This window comes from Helianthus annuus, chromosome 3, assembly GCF_002127325.2.
Source record: "Helianthus annuus cultivar XRQ/B chromosome 3, HanXRQr2.0-SUNRISE, whole genome shotgun sequence".
In the NCBI taxonomy this organism is placed as follows: domain Eukaryota; kingdom Viridiplantae; phylum Streptophyta; class Magnoliopsida; order Asterales; family Asteraceae; genus Helianthus; species Helianthus annuus.
The window spans coordinates 169,501,194-169,525,555 of NC_035435.2; the positions used below are offsets into that span (position 1 = coordinate 169,501,194).

Here is a 24,362-nt window from a genome sequence, read left to right on the forward strand (position 1 = left end):
TTGAATTTGCGAGCCATGCATGGATGTTTTTTATTTTATTTTATTCAAAAGCTAATATTGACCTATTATACCAACAAACAAAAGGAATACCATAATGCAACTATTAGACTATAAAGTATGTAAACTTTATGATATAAGATAACCGAATAAAATTATCATGATCCAAGTCTCTTATTGTTCCAAAAATACTAAGAAATGGAGATGAAATGTGTTGGAGATATAGGAAAGTCATATAGCAATTCATGATTTACTTTCCATGTCATATTTATAAATTAAAAGTAAATAAAAAAAAAACCTTACACGTTATCATTTTTTTAACGGCAAGGAACGATGTGTCAACCATCATGACACCTGGTGCTATGGCCAAGGTCGACTACTCGGCCGCCGCCAGCCCCTTGGCTCTCCCAGATGTGCGGAAAGCCGGAAACCCGACCTCCACCCGCCCGAAGGCACGGCAGTGGAATAATCGGTAAAACCCCACCTCCCATCCAAGACGAACCAGCGCCACCCGTATTCGCCCTTCACCTGGATGCCGCAGAAAATAACGGAGAAAGTGGGAGTCGAACCTAAATCCCAAAGAACACTAAGTCTTTCTCCAACCACTCCACCACTACCTTAAAAGATTCTATTTTTCACAAAACAAGAACAAATATTATAAGTTGAGTGGCTTTTAAGGTAAATACAAAGTTATGAGTTTTAATTATTTTTTTCCTTAACTAATTGATAATTGATAAACATTAATATATCACAAGACCTTTAAATCTGCGAGGGCATTGAGTGTTTCTGTTAATGTAAAAGCTACTGTATGCAGATAGATGAAATTTTGTGGATTATATCATAAAAGTTAGACCATGTAGAAATATGTCAAATAAAATTTAAAGCTTTTAACATAAAATACTAACTCATATACGTCTAGAAAAAAAAGTATAACTAGTTTTTTTAGCTCGCGCGTTGCGGTTAAACCGAGTAAATGATAATGTAAAACAAACATGATTTGAAAATAAACATGTTGTTTAGAAAGCCAAACAATTTAGTTTATTATTGTATCGTTTTATGAAACCAAATAAATACTTTATTTAAGTCTTTAGAAAAAAATTATAAACGTAAATTATTAAAAAAAGTATCAAATTTAACGATAAATTAATATATGTTCTAAAAAAAGAAAAAAAGAATTATTAAAAGATGGTATAAGAAATATATGGTTTTAAAAAAGGGAAAAATTAAAAATATATTATTAAAAGTAAATATAATAATAAACTATTATAATAAATTAAATAAGTTATAAAAATAAAGTTACTATTCACTTTTCTTCGTCAACAGATGCCAAATAAATGCTTTATTTAGAGTGCAAATTCGTTTCTAACAAAACTTATAACAAAATATCGGGGAAGAATCAAGTACAACTACGTACTTAAGTTTTTAGAAAAAAATTATAAACGTAAATTATTAAAGAAGTATCAAATTAATTGATAAATTAATATATGTTCTAAAAAAAGAAAAAAAGAATTATTAGAAAAATGATACAGGAAATATATGGTTTTAAATAGGGAAAAAATCAAAATATGTTATTAAAAGTAAATATAATAATAAACTATTATAATATATCAAATAAAAGAAAAACAAAAAAAAGCTATATATTATTATAAAAACAAAGTTACTATTTATCGTCCTTCGACAATAATATTTATATAATATATAATATATAATTCTAAAAAAAGAGAAAAGGAATTATTAGAAAAATGACATAGGAAATATATGGTTTTAAAAAAGGGAAAAGATAAAAATATTTTATTAAACGTAAATATAATAATAAACTATTATAATATATTAAATAAAAGAAAAATAAAAAAAACTATATATTATTATAAAAATAAAGTTACTGTTCATCGTCCTTCGACAACAATATTTATATAATTAAAGATACGAATTTTGAGCGTAGATATTTGAGCAATGTTGAAATATCAATTCAAGTTTGCAACTTGTTTTGTATAAGACTTTTTCTTAAGGGTTAACTGCTTTTCACGTGTAAACTTACTCTTTCGGAGCTATGTTCAAAGACCGACTACTCGACCACCGCTAGAAAGCGTAGCACACCCCTGATGCACGGGAACCCCGTGGAATGGGTAAACCCTCGCCCCCCGTTGGACTCGAACCCGGGTTGAATCCTGAGCCGAGCCTTCACCCGGATGTCACAACCACTGCGCTGTAGATGGAATGACTACTTTTTTTTTTGAACGGCAAATTTGGATCACTAACGGACCACTGGAGTATCATCGTGCCACTAGCGGAACCACCCGATCATATCCATCTCCACTAGGCATAATGCCTATACACCAATTCAGAGAAAAACCTAATAAATATGAGAAAAACCTCTTTTGTGGGAATCAAACACAGGACCTTTTGATCCAAAAGCTTTATCCCACCCTGAATATGCCAATCGGCTATAAATCCATGGACTTTTTGTATAAGACTTGTTGGGGTTAGTTTGCAACTCTGCCATCAAACGGAACTCTACAGGCCCACTACGATTCATTAATAACACCGTTTTCGTTGCATAATATACTTCTATAAATATTGACTGAAAATGGCTACGTTTGTTTGTTTCTTCCCAAGTTAATTTAGAAAACTACTCTTTACATATATACAACATTGACTTTGCGAGTCATTTTTTTTCTTGAACGGTATACATCATTAACAACGGACGGACCTCAAATAAAGGACCGTCAAACCTTACAAAATGTACAATGGATAATTAGTCCAACTAATCCATTCTACCGATTTAAACCTAGAGCGATTACCTCAATACACAAGGCTTTACCTCATGAATGATTATTTATTTATTTTTACTCATAAATGATTATTTATTTAAACATTTCTTTATCAAACATCACAAGGCTTTACCTCAATACACAAGCCTCCTCCATCCATCCATTTTAAGGGAGATAGTTTAAGACTAGTGGTAAGAATCTAAATCTTGCTTGTTTTACATCTTATTTAGTGTTTACTTGCACAAGTATGGTCACCAAAGAGATGTTAACAAGTGTTTTGTCTTAACAAGTAAACTCATAGTTAAAAATGGAAATTTTGGAAGTATATATGAATGTATATTGAGCCGTGTATATGCATGTATGCATATATGGGATTGTTGTTTGTTAAACTGTATTGTAACTACTTGTTAGATGTTACATTGAGTTTATGTTTCACTAAAATGAAAGTTGTATATGGGTGATTTGAGCAGAAAATTGTGATGGATATGTTGAGGATGTTAAGTGCTTGATTAGTATGCTAGAACATAAGAAAAGTATGTTTTAATGACGAGAATTGAAGACACATACATGCATGATAAACAAATAAATGCTTGTTGATAAAACACACCAATATATTAGTAGCACCCACATCTCTATCTCTATCCCTATCTTTATAATTTAACTAAAAATTATAATTATATAAATTTACCTCTAAATTCTTATTAGATTTTAGTATACCTCTCACATTTAATTCTCCATCTCTATCTCTATATTCTTATTTTTTGTTATTTTTTCTCGTTCTTCCATTTACAAATTTAACTATCAACTATTTTGTCTTACTAACCCTTTTTTTATTCTAGTAATTTTTATACAATTTTTACTTATGACTATATGATGATAAAAATTATCTGGGTTAGAGGCAAATGACGTAACGTGTAAGATTTTGAATCATTAAGTACAAATGTTGTCAATTTTAAAGGAAAAAACAATCTTTGAAATTTGGTATAAACATAAAGACCAATTTTTAAAATTTACTCTAATAGTTATGTAATTCTTAAGCTAAAATTCGGTCTTGGAGCTAGAGCTAACTGTAATAAAAAGATTCTTGTTTTTAAGGATGTTTTTTTTTTTTTGAAAAAATACATTGTTAGTTCATTTCGAAGATTGAGAATGGTAATGAAGTAGAAATTCTTATTGTTGTATCAATATTACAATATATATAGTTTTTTTACCTGGACACTAAACTGTACAATTTTTTTTATTCATAAAGGTTAAATTGTAGATAGTTGATAAATCACTAACTTAAGTGGAAGGTTTACTAGTTTTGTATAAATGGGTAATAAATATAATTAAAGATGCGGAGACATTAGAGTTTTTTTGTCAATGCTTTTTATATCAAAACTACTTGTGCATTCCGATGGTCTTCGTCCATAACTATAATGAATTTATGGTTCCTTAACAGAAATTTATATAAGATATTGTTCGGGCTTAACAAGGCTATTATTTATTTATATAAATATAATTACATTTTTATTCATATGATACAATAAAATATATGCTTATATAAGAAAACTATTATAATAAAAATTATCTAACTAAATACATAAAATAGCTACACATAACTAATGAATAACAAACGACATTTTTAGTGCAATTTTTTTTATCTTTTTTCTTTTATATATCGGCTACTTTTGAACTAAAAAATTTTAGCACGTACCCCTCAACTTTTCTTCTAAATTCGCTAGTGATCATGTGTAACTAGAAAAGGAAGGAAACTCAACAATAAATGTATAGCAATATGCTTTGATTTATACTACAACTTGCATAACACCATGCTGAGGTTAATCACACCTGAGATTTCTATACACAAAAGTCTTCATTTATTTAATGATTGTTAATAACTATTGATCTGTTTTCAAACATAGTAAAAGCTTAATGATCTGTTTTCAAACATAGTAAAAGCTTTATTGTGGTTTAGCTTCCCTTGTAAGTTATAAATAGGCAACTCTCATGATTAACATAGTGTCAAGCCCTTCATTGTAAACACAATAGTAGCCCTTTTACATCAATGGCAATGAAATCTTTCATCCTCCTAATCCCCATTTTGATTGTAATTTTTGTTGGAACACAAGCTGAAGCTCAACTTCCTCCTACTACTGCTGGCGCTTCATTTAACATAAGTGGAATTGTCTTGTGTTCGACGGATAGCAGCGTTTATAATGTCGCAACCCCAACCCCTCCGTTCCCAAGTAAGATCACAACTCCAACTTTTTACTTCATACTACGACCACCCGTAGTGGTTAAGAAAAATAATGCCCCCACCATGGGGCATTATCCGACACGTGTCATCCCAGTCAGCATGGGGCGTTATTGCAAAAGTGGCGTAGTGGGAATAATGCCCAAATAATCCCCCTTCCAATCATTAAAAAGGATAAAAAAAAGAAACTTATTTAAAAAGTTGTTTGGTCAGTATCTGTCATCCCACTTGGACCACTAATGCCCCTTCCCATTGGTCAGTCAAACTCCTCATACTCATCCAAGTTGTTGCTTGAGCGTTTTTAATAAAACGACGGACCACTTTTTTTTCAAAAATTTTGCAAAATAACGCCCTATGTAATGGTGGGGGAGGCGTTTTTGGGCGTTTTTTTTGAAATTTAAAAAAAAAGCCCCACTACACATAGTCTAACATCACATCTTTTAAAAGCTTTAACACTTAGCTTGTGCACTGAAAAACTCAAAAAAATTTAAAACTATATGATTTAAAGTTAAACATATACATCTTATTACAAAAATGATTACACTGAATTCTTTAATAATTGCTCTATATAATAGCTCAAGCAAACAACCAAACAACTGACCTAACCTTTGCTTATCTCATATTTAACCAATTGATCATGTCTAGTTTGGCATGATGAACAGTTGAACCTTTGCCATTTCAAAAGGTATAAATATTAGTTCAAGAATTAGTGGCAGACTCAGGAAATAATTTTAAGGGATACGAACGAGGGGTTTAACTAAATTTTCAACGGTGCGATTAGGATTTTACCCTATAAAATACACTATTTTTTCCAAGGGGCCCGCCTGCCCACCAGACCTTTACCTAGGTCTGCCCCTATCAAGAATAAGGCAAGTGAAATCCTCACCTTCCTCTGGCTAATCACCGGTAGTCTGTTCGATGGCAACTAAACATGAGGGTTCCGCTCGTTGTGGGACTTAACCCAACACCTTATAGCACGAGCTGACGACAGCCATGCACCAACAGACTGCCGGTGATAAGCTAGAGGAAGGTGAGGATGACGTCAAGTCATCATGCCCCTTATGCCCTGGGCGACACACGTGCTACAATGGTCGGGACAAAGGGTCGCGATCTCGACGCTGAGGGCATCCCCGAAGCGTGGGGGATTTTGTGACATTTCTAATCTGGTTGTCTTGTATTTCCAACAAGCTGTTTAATCGTTGGCATGTTGAATCATATACATAATGGGCTGGTTTAACGCCTAAAATATATATACTATGAATCTAACTTTGCTTTTGTTGAGACATTTATTAGTTGATTACAAGTTAAAACTTATAATTTAAACTGTGTTTATTGAAACGTTTAAAAATCCAAAATGGATGTGCGTATGTTGTTTATATATGTATTTTATCTTCCACAGATGCTACAGTTCAATTATTATGTGATGGAAATGTGATAGCCTCGACCACAACAAGTGAATCGGGAGGATTCTCTTTTCTCGTTCGGCTTCAAGCTACTCTCACCACTGTTTTAGCATCTTGTAAGGTAGATGTTGTTACACCACTCTCGGCTTGTAACGCAACCCTACCTTCAACCTCCCCGTCTCTTGAAGCCTCACTACGAGCAACCATTCAAAGCAGCGTGACCACTAGTAAGATTATTACATCGCCATTCCAAGTGATGGGAAGTTTATGATTTGAGTTTGCTTCTATGAATAAAGAAAGATATAGACTTCTACATTATTTCCTCTACAAAATGTATGAGTAAAGGAAGATATCGATTTCCATAATATTTCCTCATGCTTGCAACGATATGTGCTTAGTAACATAGTGGAGAGTTCAAATGAGAAGAAATTTTTTGTAAGAAGAAAAAAGAACAAATTTCAACCAATAAGAATGCTTTATTTTACTTCATTTAATATAAGTATTTAATGTTATTATAAGGGTACATTGGTAAATCTACATAGGTCATTAATTTATAGTCTTCCTCTTTAATAGCTAATACATTAAACAACTTTTTGTAACTTATCTTCAAAATATATATATTTTTTTAAAAAAATAAAATAAAATAATTTAAAGTGTAGGATAAATTAGAAGTTGTGTAGGATAAATTACGAGTTGTGTAAGATAAATTTCAACGTGTAGGATGAATTTCGAAATATGTAGGACAACTTTTTGATGTGTGTAGACAAAAAAAGTTAGTGTGGAGGATAATAGTCTTTATAACTAATTAATTAGTCAAAAATGATAATAAATGAGATAAGTGAAAAACTATTTAATGTTTTACAAAATTACCCTTTGTTCTTTTTCTTCTCAATTAATTTTTCTTCTCAAATGAACCTTCCTCTAGTAACATAATATACCATGATATAATGTATGAATAATATAACTATAATTGACACTAAGTTGACATAAAAAGATTTTAGTAATCTCTCTTAGTAAAGAACTGTAAACCAAAACTAATCTTAAGATAGTAAAATATAAACAAAAATTATATATATATTACTGATGACCACAATAACCAGATACAATAATGGATCATGACCCATCTCTCCAAGTTTATTATTGTATGAAAAAATTGGGAAATGGAGATGTATTGTGTTGAGATATATATACTATGCAACTCATGTACATATATATTGTGTACATCCTCATATATATTTACGCCATAATATGTACTCAACCGTAGCATTAGAGAGGAATCCAGCCCTGTTGATCATGCAAAATAAGGAAAGTTAGAATTCGTTTAATAAATCAATGGTAAAATGCAATATTTCAACTGTATACAACAACCATTTAATTCAACTGATGACTTATAAGTTATATCCCACTATTTCAACTTTCTACAGCAACCATTTAATTCAACTGATGACTTATATCTCAGATAGGGCTCAACATATGGGCCTAGACTGGGTTAGGTCCGGCCCATCAGATCCAGCCTACCACCCCCTTTATAAATCATATGCAACAGTGGCGAAGCTTGAGATTTCTGACCTGGGGGTCGAAAACGTATATACCTAATAAAATTATAAAACCGGGGGTCGAAACGTATATACCTAAAAGATTCTATACGAAAACTACAAATGAGGGAAAAGTTCGGGGGTCCCCCCCTCCCCCTGATATGCAACATATACTACTTACCTTTGGGAATACTACAATTAGTTCAACCCGACAACAAGACACAACCCGCCACATTCGATGTAGCAACAGCAGCATGCTTACCAATTTTTACCTTTAATGCAACAAATTGCAAACTTCAGTAAAAGTGGTAAACATGTTACATCGCTAAATGAATAATGTTGTGTATATGGTAAAATGTGACTAGTATATGTGTTTTTCGGGCCTTAAATAAAACAGCTAACCGGATTTAGTATTCAAATATTACCTTGATTAACCCTGATTCCGTACCACATAAAATCATGTCATTGGCTGTAAGTATGCTTGTTATCTTGCTGCCTACTGATAGCCTTCCAACTTTATGGTGTGCCCCTCTCAACCAAATCTGGTATTTAAAAATGTGTTACAAAATATAGAGGTAGCCTTTGTCACAAATATAAGGGACAAAGTCATATTGGCCTTTGTCACAAATATAGAGGTAGCCTTTGTCACAAATATTACTAGGAGGATGTTGTTATGAATATTGATTCTTGGTTGTGTGATGTTAATCATCATATTCGACACAGTCGAGGGTAATCGACACAGACAAGGAATCAGAACGAGTATTCCGACAAGGAATCAGAACGAGTATTCCGACAAGGAATCAGAACGAGTATTCCGACAAGGAGTCATAACAAGTACTCCCCATGTCGTCACATGCCTTAAAGTTCTTGTAATTATCCCCCCCCCCCCCCCCAAAGCCTTTGTCACAAGTATAAAAAAATGTACCAATATTGTAAAAAAGGAATATTGGATTTTAATAATCCCAACTATTCGTCGTTGGCTGCCAACAGTCCCAACTTTAAAAATAACTACTGGCGGACCCAATTATTAACATATTGGCCTCCTATGGACCCTGGCTAACAAAACCCTAACGCTGTTAGTCTCCAGTCGCCAAAAAACGCTTTTTTGCTGGAAAACTCATTTTTGGCCGGAAAACTCAACATTTTCATCCCAAACCTCTTTGTAACCTTATTTCGGACCTTTATGAACTTTTTTTCTAGTAAAAGCCCCAATTGTTAAAGTCGTCGGAAAACTCCTTTTTCGCCGGAAAACTTCTTTTTGGCCGGAAAACTCAACTTTTTGGCCGAAAAACTCAAACATTTTTGTCCCAAACCTCTTTGTAACCTTAGATCAAACCTTTAGAAACCTTTTTCTAGACAAAAACGGTTTTCCGGCGACCGGAGACTAACGGCGTTAGGGTTCTGTTAGTAAGGGTCCGTTGGTGGCCAATATGTCAATATTTGGGGCTACCAGTGGTTATTTTTGAAGTTGAGACTATTGACGGCCAACGACGAATAGTTGGGATTATTAAAATCCAATATTCCTTTAAAAAAATGTAAAGGGTATATGTTGCACCTCTATATTGCTTGATGAACAACTGGTGCTAAAGTATATAAAGTCTTCTACAATGCTCATTGCTACAACATTTGCTCTTTTTTCTGGTACTACCGACACTTGACCCTTGCTTTGTTTTCTCCAATCCTGCATTTAGTTATATAGTTAATTAGTAGCATGTTTATATAGTGTTTTACTACTTAATCATAGTATTAACTTAATCCAAACCTTAATTCTTGATCCATCAATAGAGGTACTTGCACTATATAGCCAGTCTTTGTAGAGTGCTATTGAATTGATAGGCTTGCTTTGCAATCTCCAGCTCTTCGACGGAGCTTTGATCTCTTGTTGTCGATTGTTTCCGATTATTAATTCCTGCGACATTTATCAATAAAACGACTCGTTATTTTAATATAATGATTCCCGAAATTTTTAAATTTTTGATTTTAAAGAAGATAGAAACCTGTATGCTTGAGTCCATGCACCCTATGTAAACTTTCCCTTGGCAAGCCTTTATGCATTTCACATTCTTGTTCTTGAAAACATCCTTCACTTTTCTTGATGAATCAATCACCTACACGACATCATAATCTTCTAACGTGTGTACATTTAGTGTTCGTTGCGACTTGTTGTCAGTGGCGGACCTACCACAGTCGTGGGTGGGCGGCCGCACCCCTTGAAAAAAAAATTTAGTGTATATTTTAGGGAAAAAAACCAGACCGAACCCCTTGAAAATATGATGGAACGCCTCATCCGCACCCCAACAGATAATTTCTGGGTCCGCCACTGCTTGTTGTGACCATAATTAGTTTTAAATGTTTAGAAACATGTTTTTTAAATTATCTAGAGGTCGAAAAACCAGTTTGGAATTAAACGGTAGAATACAATTAGCTGTTCATTATCTACTTTTGATTATTCACAACCGCATAATCACTTAATAATCCCTATTTACCTTCATTTTATGGCTTTGGGTAACCGCAAAAATCATTTCGCCGTACGTCTCAAGACTTTGAATCGAATCCTTGGTTGTAATTACTTCAACGCATTCCATTTTTCTTTTAAACATTTGCCATATCTGCCATCCGGAAAATATTTCATTTATTTCCATAAGCACACAACCATTCAACTAAAACAATGATTAAAAAATTAACCTTAATTACCCGAATCGTTTTGTCTGTAGATCCACTCAAAAGGTAATTCCCTGGTTCCAAAAGCGCAAAACATGTTACCGTCTTTTTGTGCTCCTTAACATCGGCTATAAGAGTCGTTGTTTGCCCTTTGATGTCCCAAACCTTAATTGACCCATTTGAGTATCCACCAAAAAGATATCCCCTATAGTAGATGAGTGAATTTACCGCTCCACTTCCATTGTAATTTGCCTCTAAAACTTGTGTGTGGACACAAGATATTCTCTGTTAATTAAAAAGACTAATTCAGTTAACCAAGAATTATTCTGCAACTTAATCATTTGTTATGCGTATAAAATCGCAAACTGCACGAAAAAGAAACAAATTTTACAATTTTTTCATGTTTCTAGCAACCAGTTTTAAATAACATCCAAAATAGAAACCAACTTATAATTATCACTAATTCAACCATCCTTATTTTAAATGATATCGCCTGTAGATTGCTTATGCGGCACTTGTACATGTCATCTCAACCGCCACATATGCAATGTATGCTCATGTGAAAAGAGAAAATACTAACATGTTTTAAAGAAAAATATAAATAAATATGGGAAAATTACAAAAATGGCTATTGACCAAAACCACTCTTAGATTTGGCCACCTCATGTGTCCTTAGAGCGACGCATCATGCACAGGATGCGCCTTTGGAAATCCATTCATCTATGCGTCTGGAAGGGCATGGGATGTGTTTGGAAGTGCATGGGACGCGTTTGGGCCCGCCTGCAACATTTGAAACGCCATGTGTCCATTTTTTATTGGGTGCTTGAGAGGTCTGCATATGGACACTTCAGTTGCTTGAGAGGTCGCTCCAATGGCCTTTTTTGAAAGTCATAGTGGTCAACGGCTATTTTCGTAATTTTCCCTTAATATAATTACTAAACGTCACATCGGCTACCATACGCATGCACGAAAATGATAAATAAGATCCCATTCACTATTTTTTTTTTTTTTTTGAAATTTAGCAAATAATGAACAACTACTTGTTGAACATGTCATTTTGTTGCTACAATCGGTAATAAAACTTTAACTTGGTTGCTAAAATAAAAAAAATATAAAATCAAAGAAAACTGTAAATTTTGTTTTTATTATGTGTAGTTCAACCTATAAGAAAACACAAAAGGAAAGAAATATAACAAAAATTACCCATTTATTAGGCATGTAATAGTCTGCAACTTTTAGCAATTCCTCTGCCATCCACGTTATACTCGAAAGGCGTCTGAGTGACTCTCTTACACCCTCTGATAGTTGAGTTAGTTTCTGCATGCCTGCATCACAAAACATATTATCAAATCTATATATGAAAGAACGCGTTAAAATTTAAAAAAAAAAAAAAAAAAAAAAAAAAAAGACAACATAAGGTATTAATTACCTCTACCAAAAGTGTAGTTATACATGCACAAACATGCTAACAATCTTTCTTCAACTTCCATCCCAGGATGCACATATTGCTCGACTGTACTTAACAAAATGTCACACGCTAAACACCTTAAATCATCGGGCCCCTTAACAATTTCACACCCGATCCATGCAATTGTCGTGAGGCAGTCTCTTGAGATTCTTTTGTTTTTGCATTTTAATCCGTCTTTCAAAGCATAGAAAACAGGATTCCCGAGTTTTATTATGTGTCGTGCAACTTTCCCGCACCAGATTTCTGTCCCATTTTCCTACATATTCATAAGCATGCTCAAATGCTCAATATATCTATATGTGCATTTACTAATAATGAGTCAATCCGTATGTTTAATCTCTAATGAATAAACTTTGACTTTTGCGGTCAACCAAACTATTTTTCATCTAAATAGTGAAATGGATGTTGTCGGCATTTCAAAGCCAACATTCTTCTTTCTGTAAGTCTCTTACATAAATGTAATATAATCATCTTTCTTACCAAAATATAATATGAACAGTAGTATGTTTGACCACAAAAGTCAGCCTTTGTAGTTAAACACTAGTTTTTGCCCCGCCCGCGTTGCGGGGCAATAAGCCGAATATTGCTCTCTCTTAACATGTATGTCTGTACAGAGGGCAAAATCGTAAATTATGGCGAAGTCATATTTTTAAATGAGAGCAAAATCATAATTTTCAGCTAGGGGGGAAAACATAATTTTATTTTGAATTGTGGGCAAAAACGTAATTTTGAGCTCAGGGCAGAATCGTAATTTTGAGCTAGAGAAAAAAACAACATTTTATTTTGAACTGGGAGCAAAAACATAATTTTAAACGGAGGGCGAAAACGTAATTTTAAACTGGGAACAAAATTAAAAGTGAGTTTTTGAACCGAGGGCAAAAGCGTAATTTTTAGCTAGAGGCAAAAATATAATTTTATTTTGAGCTGGGGGTAAAAACGTAATTTTAAATAAATGACGAAAGTGTAATTTTAAACTGAAAATAAAATTAAATTAAAAACGAGTTGATCCAATAGGGGAGTGCCAGACTGCGAGGCAGCTGGCACTACTCCCCCAAGCTTGTAAATGTATATGTTGGAAATAAGGGATTATAATTATCCTACCTGCAGCATATCATCTGACCAATCAATGTGTTTGACAGTATTCTTGTGTAATATTGAATTCAAACCAGCCTTCTTTACCAACCAAGCTATTGTGTATGGTTCTCCTGTCCATGCAAACGTTCCGCCGATATTTGATAATATAAACGCTGCTAATTCTTGTGCATCCGAGTTTTCTTCACAAGTCACCGACTCTAATAGGGTCTGAATTGCCACTTCCCTGTTCAAAACCTTATCAACTGATTCTTCCTGAAATTGTTTATCACATAAATGCATCAGTTGACAACTACTAAATATGACTATTGAGTTTGAAACTAACAAGAATAAGTTTAGGAATATTGGATTTTGATAATCCCAACTATTCACCGTTGGACGCCAACAGTCCTAATTTCAAAAGTAATCACTGTCAGTCTCAACTATTGACATATTGGCCATCAATGGACCTTGACTAACAGAACCCTAACGTCGTTAGTCTCCAGTCACCGGAAAACCGTTTTTGTCCATAAAAAGGTTTCTAAAGGTCCGTTCTAAGGTTACAAAGAGGTTTGGGACGAAAATATTGAGCTTTTCCGGCCAAAAAGTTGAGTTTTCCAATGAAAAATAAGTTTTCCGACGACTTTAATAATTGGGACTTTTACTAGAAAAAGGTTCCCAAACGTCCATAATAAGGTTACAAAGAGGTTCGGGACAAAATGTTGAGTTTTCCGGCCAAAAATGTTTTTCCGGCGACCGGAGACTAACGGCGTTAGGGTTCTATTAGTCAGGGTCCATTGGAGGCCAATATCTTAAAAGTTAGGACTGTCAGTGGTTATTTTTAAAGTTGGGACTGTTGGTGGCCAAAGGCGAATAGTTGGGATTATTAAAATCCAATATTCCATAAATTTATAAAGTGGGCCATATTAATCTTACCATAACATCCAATTGAAGCAACAAGCTAGCTGCTAAAAGCTTATATTCTTGTTGTGTTTGTTGGATAGCAAGCAATAAAACACACATAATATCCATGCCTCCTTCTTCTCTTAGTTTATGTAGCAGGCTTATTGATGTTGATCTGTAAATTTTATAGATAGATAATTCAGTACCGAAAAAATTACCATATATAAGCAATCTACCTATGATCACCATAAGGGTAGACGTGTCATTTTGATTTAGGGGTGTGAATTTCTGACACGACATGAACCTAGCACGAAATTCGCGGGTTTGGGTTTAGTCTAAATGGGTTCGGGTCAGTTTCAGGTTGAACCCGTTTAGCTAAAAGGGTCGGTTCGGGTCAACTGGGTCGGGTGGCGGGTTGACCTGTTTAACCCATGTATATTATATTATATTTTTTTAGAATATGTTTTATGTCATAAATTAAATTGGATGTGTATTTTCTGTCATAATTATAACTTAAAAAGAAAAATTGACATAAGATTTTATAATTTAAATATAATTGTATTATATAAATTTGTCTCTATAGAGTTAAATGTCATTTTAGTCCCTCTGGTTTGGGTCATTTTGCCAGTTTAGTCCAAAGGTTTCATTTTTCACCTGTGAGTCCAAAAAGGTTTTATCGTTGCCATTTTAGTCCACTGGGTTAACTTCATCCATTTTTTCTGTTAATGAGAAGGGCAATTCGATCAATTTATATGTAATATTGTTAACTTGAAGGGCAATTCGGCCATATAAAATGACCGAATTGCCCTTCTCGTTAACAGGAAAAATGGATGAAGTTAACCCAGTGGACTAAAATGGCAACGGTGAAACCTTTTTGGACCCACAGGCGAAAAATGAAACCTTTGGACTAAACTGGCAAAGTCGCCCAAACCACAGGGACTAAAATGGCATTTAACTCTTTGTGTTTATTTAGTAAATTTTAACTTTTAATATATTAATTTGTGGAAAAAAGTTTGGATTAACCACATAGACTATTCAGTTGGAAATAAGCAATCTCAAACTACATAATGAAAACAGCTTATTTCAGCCCAAAATAAGCACTTTTCTTCATCAAAACATTAAAAAAATGCTTATCAGCTTTATAAAAATGAAATAACTACATAAGGTGTTTAAATAAAATTGATTTTCTAACTAATTTAGAAAGGGTTGGCGGCGCAGCTTGTTGCCCGTCTACCTTCTGTTTTGATGTAAAATTAACAAGTTTTCTGGTTATATCAATCGTTTGTTTTTTGAAAAAAAAAAATGTAAAATGTTACACCAATAAAAAAAAAAAAATTAGAACGTACCGTGGCATTCTTAGAATTTCATGGAAGAATTCAAGTCCTACAAGTATGGCATGCTTGTGGTTGCTCAATATAAGAGAAACAAATGGAGAAATGGGAGTAAATTGTAAAACATGACATCTGCATTGTCCATCAAATCTCATACACTTCACAAGAATCGCCGCTAAAGATGTAACTTCTTCCAAACTACCCTTTCGTGGAACATTAACAAGACACGAGATCACTTTCGGTGAAATAATCGCCGCCAAGTGAGCGTTGTTCGTGGAGTGATCAAAAGCAGTCACCAACACTTGAATAATCATTAGCGACGCCGAGTGAGGTGACACAGAAAGTGATTTTACGCCACTTTTCGAACTCCTTGAAGAACAAACGATCTTAACTAATATCGGCATGAGTTCAAGAGTCTTAAGCTCATTTGGAGACGGCTTTATCAAATAAATTAAAACCGCTGCTTCATAAACATCTCGTTTCAAAGCATTCGCAAGATCATTCACGTTTAATCCTTTCTTCTTTATCTCATCAATAACCGACGGATTTGAAGAAACGATACTTGAGAGTATGGAAATTGAAGCTCTTGTTACCCCTTGCTCCTTTGAAGTTGATAGAGCCATTAGTAGTTGATCTAAAATTACGTCTTTAAGTAACGCGTATTTTAATCCCGGTTTGTTTGCTAACATTTCATACACAGTTGTAATTTCAACTGTCGTTGAATCATCATCGTCGTCGTCGTCGTCAGGTTTTTTTAAACCTTCTGAGAAGCATAGTTTAGAAATTACTTTCTGGACAATCTCAGCTTGTTCCACCCTGTAACTATTTTCTCCGGAAAATAAAAACTCGTCTCTCGCGGTTGAATATTCGCCAGAATATTGTTCCCATGTGAGTTCTTCCTTTTCATCTTCTAAACAGTTCCGAAAAAATGGGGATTTTGACATTGTGAATGTCGTTTCTGGTTGTTCGTCTGCAGCAGCACGCATGGTTCGCAATGTTCTATCGAATTCGTCTTCATATCCCTGGTTGGATTTAAGTATTTAACCTTAGAAATTAGCTTAAAAGAAAACAGAACAGATCAAAAGACTGTCCAAAGTGTACTTTACAACTTTCTAAATCATTTTGTTTAACAACTTACAAATAATATAAGTTTTGATAACTTTCTTTGGGCTGTTTGGTAGCCTCTGAATGGTCATTAAGAGGCTACCTCTTAATGAAATAAGAGGCTACCTCTTAATGAAACTATTAAAAATTTTACCAATGAGAAGGTAGAAGAATGTGACATGTGATGATTTACCATTCAGATGTTACCTCTTAACCATTCAGACTTGAGGTTACCTCTTATTCATTCAGAAGTTTTAAACCATTAAGAGGTAGCATCTGAATGGTCATTAAGAGGCTACCAAACAGCCCCAACGATTTATTTAAAATATTGGACATGTTTATGCGGTTCCAAAATTCTATACTTAAAATTGGTTTTGTATTGAACGCGCCCCTACACCAAAATGTAATACTTTCTTAGGAAATTGGCTTGTAATAATCCCACCTAGACCTGCCATTAATAATACCACCTCAGAATATTTTCCCCCCGCCAATCCCACCTTCCACCTATTTTTCCTACAATGGTCTCCCGTTAAAAAAACTTAACGGAGTTAAGCTTTTTTCCAAATTACAAACTAATTTTTAGGGCTTTTGATTAGAACGACGATACGAGTCCATCGATGTAAAACTTGCCACGAAACGGTCCTCCAAACGATGAAAACGGTGCTTCAATTCGGGTGTTTAAATTTCCAATTAACCAAAATCAAGTCACTTGGAGCACCATTTTGAAGTAAGTTTTACATCAATTGACTCGTATCATCGTTCTGATCAAAAGCCCTAAAAAATCTGTTTGTAATTTGAAAAAAAACTTAACTCTGTTAAGTTTTTTTAACGGGAGACCATTGTACGAAAAATATGTGAAAGATGGGACTGGCGGGGGGGAATTCTGAGGTGGGATTATTAATGGCGAATAAGGTTTAGGTGGGATTATTACAGGCCAATTCCCCAACGTTCTTTTTTATCATAACAAGTAAAAAAATGATTTTTACTATTATATGTAACAAATTTAATTTTTTTTATCAATGTATACTGGCATCTTTTCCCATTGTTAGGAAATAATCATTCTTATATATAATAACGCAAAAATGTGAGCGTAAGAGGCGGACCCAATAACAGACCATGAGGGCGGACTCCCATGAAAAAAATAGTGTTATTTTTTCGCAATAATCCTGCTCATCCCTATTAAAGTTTGGTTAAGCACCCTAATTCCCCCGCATGAAAAAAAAGTCCTTGGTCCGACACTGAGCGTAATGGATGCTGGATCAAAAATAAAATCAAGAAAAATACCTCAAAACCGTCATCAGCGCAATCACTGGCGGCTGAACGTAAGGATGGCGAATATGATTGATCTTCCATGAGAAGATCTTGAAGACGCTTGGTACCAGAATTTTCAGACACTTTCTTTAAAACCGAGCTTTCTACAACGGCAACATGTGTATTCTGTTCATAATTCTCTTCTAACAGAAGATCTTGAAGACGTTTGACACCCGAGCTTTCGGAAACTTTGTTTGAAACAGGGGAGTCAAGTTTAATAATGTCAGCATGTGCACTTTGTTGGGGATCAATAGGATGCACCCTTTTAAACTGCATTGAAATATGCATTTTAATCTCAGTTTCATTTGTGTTGTTTGTAAGTTTGGAAATTAAGAAAGATTAGATTAAATGTATGGTGATATAATTACAAGCACTTACATTCTGATGATGATGTTGATACATGATTGAAGATGATGTGCTGCAGGCCTTTGTGTTTCTGCAAAAAAAAAAAAAAAAAAAATATAGTACAACTATGATGAATATCATCATCATCACTTGTTCTAAAAATGATTTTTTTTCTCATTTTCAGCGTCCAAATCTAGCAACTAAACCGCAACGTGTTTGTAAACAATTAAACTGAGTGAAATAGAGGTAAATAGGCAAGTAAGGACGTTTTGAAACCTGTATGAAACGGTTCGATTTAAGGGTGAAAAACCAGGTTTAACGTTTTGACTTGTGACTTAACATTAGATATATTCACCTTGCTAAGCACTTCACGTAATCATCCAAAAATAAAGGCACAAGTTAGACATAATAATGTTTGACATACCTAAGTTTTTAACGAGATACAAGTTTTAAATGACTAGGGTTTCTAGTTTAAATGTTATGGTAATTAAATAAACAGGGGATGGTTCAAATAAAAACCACTTTTATTGTGAAAACTCGAAAACTAACTAAAAAAAGCCTAAAAAACACACAAAATTTTTTTTTTTTCAATTTTTTTATAAAAATCGCTAGTTTTTATATATAAAAAAAACTTTTTTTCAAAAAAAAAAAAAAAATTTGTGTAGTGCACATGTGTAATAATACACATGTGTAGTACACATACATATGTGCAGTATTACACATGTGCACTACACAAAAAAAATTTTTTTTTTTTTGAAATTTTTTTTTTATATTAAAAACCTGCGAAATTTTGATTGCAAAAAAAAAATTAAAAAAAAAAATTTTGTATGTTTTTTTGGCTTTTTTTAATTAGTTTTCGAGTTTTCACAATAACTAGTGGTTTTCATTTGAACCTTCCTCTAAATAAACATTAAAAATTATATATATAAAAAAACATTTGATGACCAAACATAAACTAAACAAACAACAATGAATGGATGTAAACGAACATATTACTAAACGTTCATGAACGTGACCTTTGTTCGTGTCCATTCATCTAATTACATTTAATTAATGGAATGAAATTATCTGTCATGTTTGTTCAGTTATTAAACGAAAAAGCATAAACGAACTTGTTGTTAAAGAGTTCGTTTAATGTTCTGTACATTTACAACCCTATTTTTGACAACGTCGCCAATTTATTTAGCCTTTTTTTGGTTATTTTTTAAATAGTTGTTAGTTGAACCTAACTTCCACCAAACCGGTTATTGTCACAATGTCACCTGTAGCATTTCTTTGTTCACATATTAAATTCTGATTTTACCGTTTATCTCAATTTCCGCCAATTTTGACTCCGTACATTTTGGTGTCCCAACCATTACTCTTTAATCTTTATCTTTTCATTTTGTTAACATAATTGATGCACCTATTACTCTATTAGAAAGTGTAAGGTTGTTTTTTTTTTTTTTTTTGAACGGCAAATTTTGGATCACTGACGGACTACTGGAGTATCATCGTGCCACCAGCAGAACCACCCGATCATATCCATCTCCACTAGGCATAATGTCTATACACCAATTCAGGAGGAAACCCAATAAATATGGGAAAACCCCCTTTTGTGAGAATCGAACTCAGGACCTATCGGTCCAAAGTTTTATCTCACCACCAAGATACCACTAGGCTATAAAGCCATGGGTAGAAAGTGTAAAGTTGTAATAATTGGTTTTGAAAAGAAAGTGGTCTACAAAGATATAATATTCAATACTTAAAAAGACTGTTTGAGGAGACTTTTGAAAAGCTTATATGCGAGTAAAAAAATAGCATTAAAAAGTGATGGATAATAATTTTCTAAAAAAAAGTTGCTTTTGGTAACTTAACTAGTAAATTGTCTCGCATGTTACAACGGTATTTCGAAAAATTTTTACGTTAAAACGTAAACCAACTAAAAGCGTACATAAAAATAAACATGAAAACGTGTTAATAAGCATAAGAAACATATTATATTTGACCCGACTAATTTCCAAAAAAATTACATCGAAACGTAAATCGACTTGAATTATACTCACATGTATATAAAAATAAACAAGTAAAATTCGATTACAAAGTATTTAGAAAGTTAAGGAATTCTAAGTGTTAATATTGAAAGTTGAGGGATAATAATTTAAAAAGTACAAAAAAAAGAAAAAAGAAAAAAGAAAAAAAGCCTGAAGTCACTATTTATCCTAGTTGGTAATTGTGGTATATATAATATATAATTATCTGATTTTACTTGTAAACATAAGTTAATTAACAAGCAAATCTAGAATAACTTTGATATAAAAGAAACTCTACTTATTTTAATTTTCTAATTTTCTAATTTTATAGAAATATGTGATCTAATACCAACAGGTGTACCAGTTTACCAATGGGGTGATGGTTCATTGTTAAAGACAAAGCCTTTAAACACTTTAAAAGAGGAAAATGTTGGATTCAAGTCACAGACAACGAAATTAAAAAGAAATTAGTTGTTCAAAAGAAAATACCAACAAGTTTATTTACTATTCCACTATATTCTCACAAACTTTTCTCTAACTTCAAAAACTTTTCAAGTTTTAATCATTTCATTGCTGTTAGCTTTTTATAAGACCAGAAGGTATGGGGGCCGGCTTGGCCCGGCTTGGCCCGGCGCCGGACCCCCACACCGCCCCCCTCATCCGGCAAGCATCACAACCGGCGACCACAAGCCGGGTGTGCCGCCCCATTTCCCCCAAAAACAACCGTTGGGCAACGGTAACTTTTAAAAAAAAAAAAAAAAATTCAATTTCCTTTTTAATAAATACCATAATCCCAATCCATTTTATACCATTTTCTCTCATTCTACTCCCATTCTTCTCCATTTCTCATCCTTTTTTATAAAAAATACTCTATATTTTTTATACCATTCTCTACCAAACATGAATCCATTCAACCCAAACAACCCCAACCCAAACAACCCCAACCCGAATAATCCCAATCCGAACCAACCTAATTTTTTTTCGAGTCCCGCTTACACTCCGACTATGGATCCTTCGTGGGGGACTTCGCAATTTCCGTTTTCGGGTTTCCAACAAGTTCAACAAACACCCAACGCTTTCTCACAAATGTCTCAACTTCAACAAGTTCAACAATATCAAGCGCTCCAACAATTCATGCAACGCAACACGTTTGAACAACTCCAATCGCAATCGCAACCCCCGGTTCAACTAGAAGATGATGATGAAGAAGTCGTCCCCGAATCACCACCGCAAGAGCTCACGCGAAAAAAAAACAAGGGGAAGGGAAAGAAGGTTGTTGAACCCGAAACCGCCGAAAAACCGAAACCAAGGGGGAGACCTTGGACGAAAGTAGAAGAGGAGGCGTTAGCTATGGCGTATGTTAAGGCTTCTACTTGCCCGATAGTCGGTATAATTTTTTTTATTTTTAATTTCGGTTTCTATTTTTTTTTTTTTTCGGTTTATTTTTTTTACTAATGCACTATTTTTATAAAATTTAGGAAACAACCAATCGGGTACTAGTTTTTGGAGGAAGACAACGGAGAGGTTTAACGCGATTATGGAGCATGGTCCGGCTCGTGATATCGAATCCGTCTCGGCCAAGTGGCGAAAAATGATCAAGGTCGTCAACGCCTTTAATCAAATTTATAACCAAATTTACCTTAATCATCCAAGCGGGAGTAACGATGCGGACATTCTTAACCTTGCTATCGCCAAGTGGGACTCTGAAAATTCAACGCCGTTCCCGCACTTCCGAGCATGGAACGTTGTAAAGAAAGAACAAAAATGGAAGCCGGTTCCAAATGAGGTCGCTACGGCCAAACGCACTAAAACTTCCGAGTCCGGAAGTTATAGTGCGGGAGGCTCCACCGCTCGATGTCAAATCGACATAAACGACGACCCGGAAGATGACGAGGATGTGTTGCCCGTTCACGAGTCGGAGCGTCCCCCCGGGAGGGACAAAGCAAAAAAAGAAGCGGCCGCAAAGCGAAAAGTGGCCGGCTCGAGTGGAGGTGGCGGGCCGAGTGTAGGTGGCGGCTCGAGTGGAGGTAGGGGCGAAAAGGCATCGTCAAAAATGGACGACTTGATAAGCGAATTCCGTGAGTTCAAACAGTTCGCGGCCGAAAAGTATTCTCACAAGAAAAACGTGTCGTCCGACTATGCTCGAGCGGAAGATTTTAGGATCATGCGATTGGATCTCGACTCGGTTCCGGAGGATGAACGCGAGGTTTATCGGAGGATGAAAGAAGAGGTGAAAAAAAAATGGACGTCGTAGATTTTATTGTTTATTTTTTGTATTTTCGGTTTCTTTTTTTTTTTTTTTATTTTCGGTTTCTTTTTTTTATTTTTTTATTTTCGGTTTCTTTTTTTTAGGGAATGTATTTTTTTTTTATGTTATGAAATGAAATTATTTATGTTGTTTTATGTTGTGTTTTTTAAATTTTATAAACTTTATTAACTTGGTTATTAAATTAAACATTAAAAAAATAGGTGGTGGGGCCCCATCCTCCACCCCCCTCCATCTTCATTTTGGGTCATCCCATCCTAGCCACCTACGTGGCGCTTACGTGGAGGCTCATCCCCGTGGGGATGAGCCAAACCATACCTTCCAGCCTAAATATCATAACTAAGTGACAGAAATGGAATTGTTATGCCACTTGAGCGTGCGTGACCGTCCATAAAAAAATGAAATTAAAAAGAAAAAAAAAAGCTCCTAAAGCTATTTCCGAAGAAAAAAAGAAAAAGAAAAATAGGCTTACCTAACTTCATGAGCTTTGTGTTTCAACAACAACGGTGACCGTCCATAAGAAACAACCTGATAATACATCAACCACGCCTTACAACTCGCCGCACCCCACTTAACCCCATCCAGCCCATCCCCTAAACCGGGCCTCAACGGCGCAATGCACGACTCAACCACTGCTCGATAAAGCTCGGGCGCAAGCTCACCCTTCACCACTCCAGGCGCAACCACTAACGCTTGCAAAAAATGAACCGCAACTTGCACCTCATCCCCCTTCACTTTCCATAACAAACACAAATAAAAATACGCGCAACACACCAAATACTCGTTCGATATACCACCCGTCGTCCCATTTTCATTCAATGACGCGGGCGCTTGAAGCGCTCTCTCAGATGTTTTCACAAACTTTTGGTTTCTTGACTCTATTGCGTCCTCTACGTTCTGAATACCCCAGTAGAGGTTAGAGAGAATTGCCTGCTCAGAAAAATCGAATGAGTTGTTGAGATTAGAGGCGCATTTTGCGTGTAGGAGTTTTCGTGATTTGGGATTGGAGATGAGTGTGGTTATGTGGTTGTTTATTAACGTGACGAGGTGTTGTAAGAGGTGGAGGTCTATGGAGAGTGATGGGGTTGAGGAGGATGAAGAAGATGAGGTGGAAGCCATTGGAGTGAGTGTGGATTAGATAAGAGGAATGTTATGAAGAAGAAGAAGAAGTAACATGTGTTGTTGTGAGCCAGACTACAAAATTTATTGGTCCCTATGTTGCTTCACAGAAGAGATGATAGTGATACAGACAAATTCTGATATAAATATGGATGGATTATGCAACTTTTTTTTTCTTTTGGGTACTTTTTAACTTATTTTGTAAACTATAGTTAATAATGTTTAATCGTGTCGGGTTGGTGGTTGGTTGATGGGCGGGTTTGGGTTCATGGTTAAAATAAGGAATGCAAATGGCTAGTATATTTATCTGTATCAAAAACATCAATCATCATACGTGTACATTTAGCTTACGGGTGTAAATGAGTCGAGACACATGTGAGCTACTAGAAATCAATTTGTTAAAAGCTTGAGTCAAAGGTCGAGCTTATATTGAAGCTCATTTAATAAACGAGTATGAGCTTCGCATATCAAGTATTATTAGGCTCCTAAACCTAAACAAATCTATTGTTTATATATTCATGTGTTGCATATGAATTTATGATATACACACACATATAAAGTTTATACATAACATAATTTATAAATAATAAACGAACCGAGCTTTACGCGATTGACTCAACTCAATTAGAGCAACTACAATGGACAAGTCCGTTGTCCCTGTCCACTTTCAGGACCACCAATTTCCGAACCACCCTTGTTGTGGGACTTTGACCATGGTGGTCCGGTTTGTTTCACCGAACTACCTTGGTTAGGAATTGTGGGAACCATCTACTCACAAACTGTTTTGTTTTAGTATAAAAGTGGTGTGTGATATGGAGGTTTGGAATGG

At 34.6% G+C, this 24,362-nt stretch overlaps 2 protein-coding genes across 4 annotated transcripts; one reads left to right on the forward strand and one right to left on the reverse strand.

Annotated features, from left to right (window-relative positions):
• Positions 1-4,754: 4,754 nt before the first annotated feature.
• Positions 4,755-6,772, forward strand: LOC110930714 (phylloplanin). Its single transcript, XM_022174071.2, has 2 exons — positions 4,755-4,996; positions 6,404-6,772. Exons 1-2 carry the CDS (start codon positions 4,816-4,818, stop codon positions 6,676-6,678), a joined length of 456 nt encoding a protein of 151 aa, XP_022029763.1. The 5' UTR covers positions 4,755-4,815; the 3' UTR covers positions 6,679-6,772.
• A 686-nt stretch (positions 6,773-7,458) lies between these two features.
• Positions 7,459-23,740, reverse strand: LOC110930713 (putative E3 ubiquitin-protein ligase LIN-1). 3 transcript variants are annotated; one of them, XM_022174069.2, is made up of 15 exons: positions 22,887-23,731; positions 18,170-18,227; positions 17,765-18,061; positions 15,392-16,398; positions 14,079-14,220; positions 13,173-13,418; positions 12,033-12,327; positions 11,807-11,928; positions 10,637-10,888; positions 10,429-10,551; positions 9,940-10,050; positions 9,705-9,851; positions 9,498-9,623; positions 8,368-8,484; positions 7,459-7,691 (listed from the first exon to the last, which is right to left on the reverse strand). In XM_022174069.2, exons 1-15 carry the CDS (start codon positions 23,531-23,533, stop codon positions 7,674-7,676), a joined length of 3,708 nt encoding a protein of 1,235 aa, XP_022029761.1. In that variant the 5' UTR covers positions 23,534-23,731; the 3' UTR covers positions 7,459-7,673. The 3 variants fall into 3 exon arrangements, 1 of the variants encoding a protein (XP_022029761.1); XR_004888942.1 differs by having other exon boundaries at positions 7,638-7,691; positions 9,940-10,067; positions 22,887-23,738; XR_004888941.1 differs by lacking the exons at positions 7,459-7,691; positions 8,368-8,484; positions 9,498-9,623 and having other exon boundaries at positions 9,839-9,851; positions 9,940-10,151; positions 22,887-23,740.
• Positions 23,741-24,362: the final 622 nt, after the last annotated feature.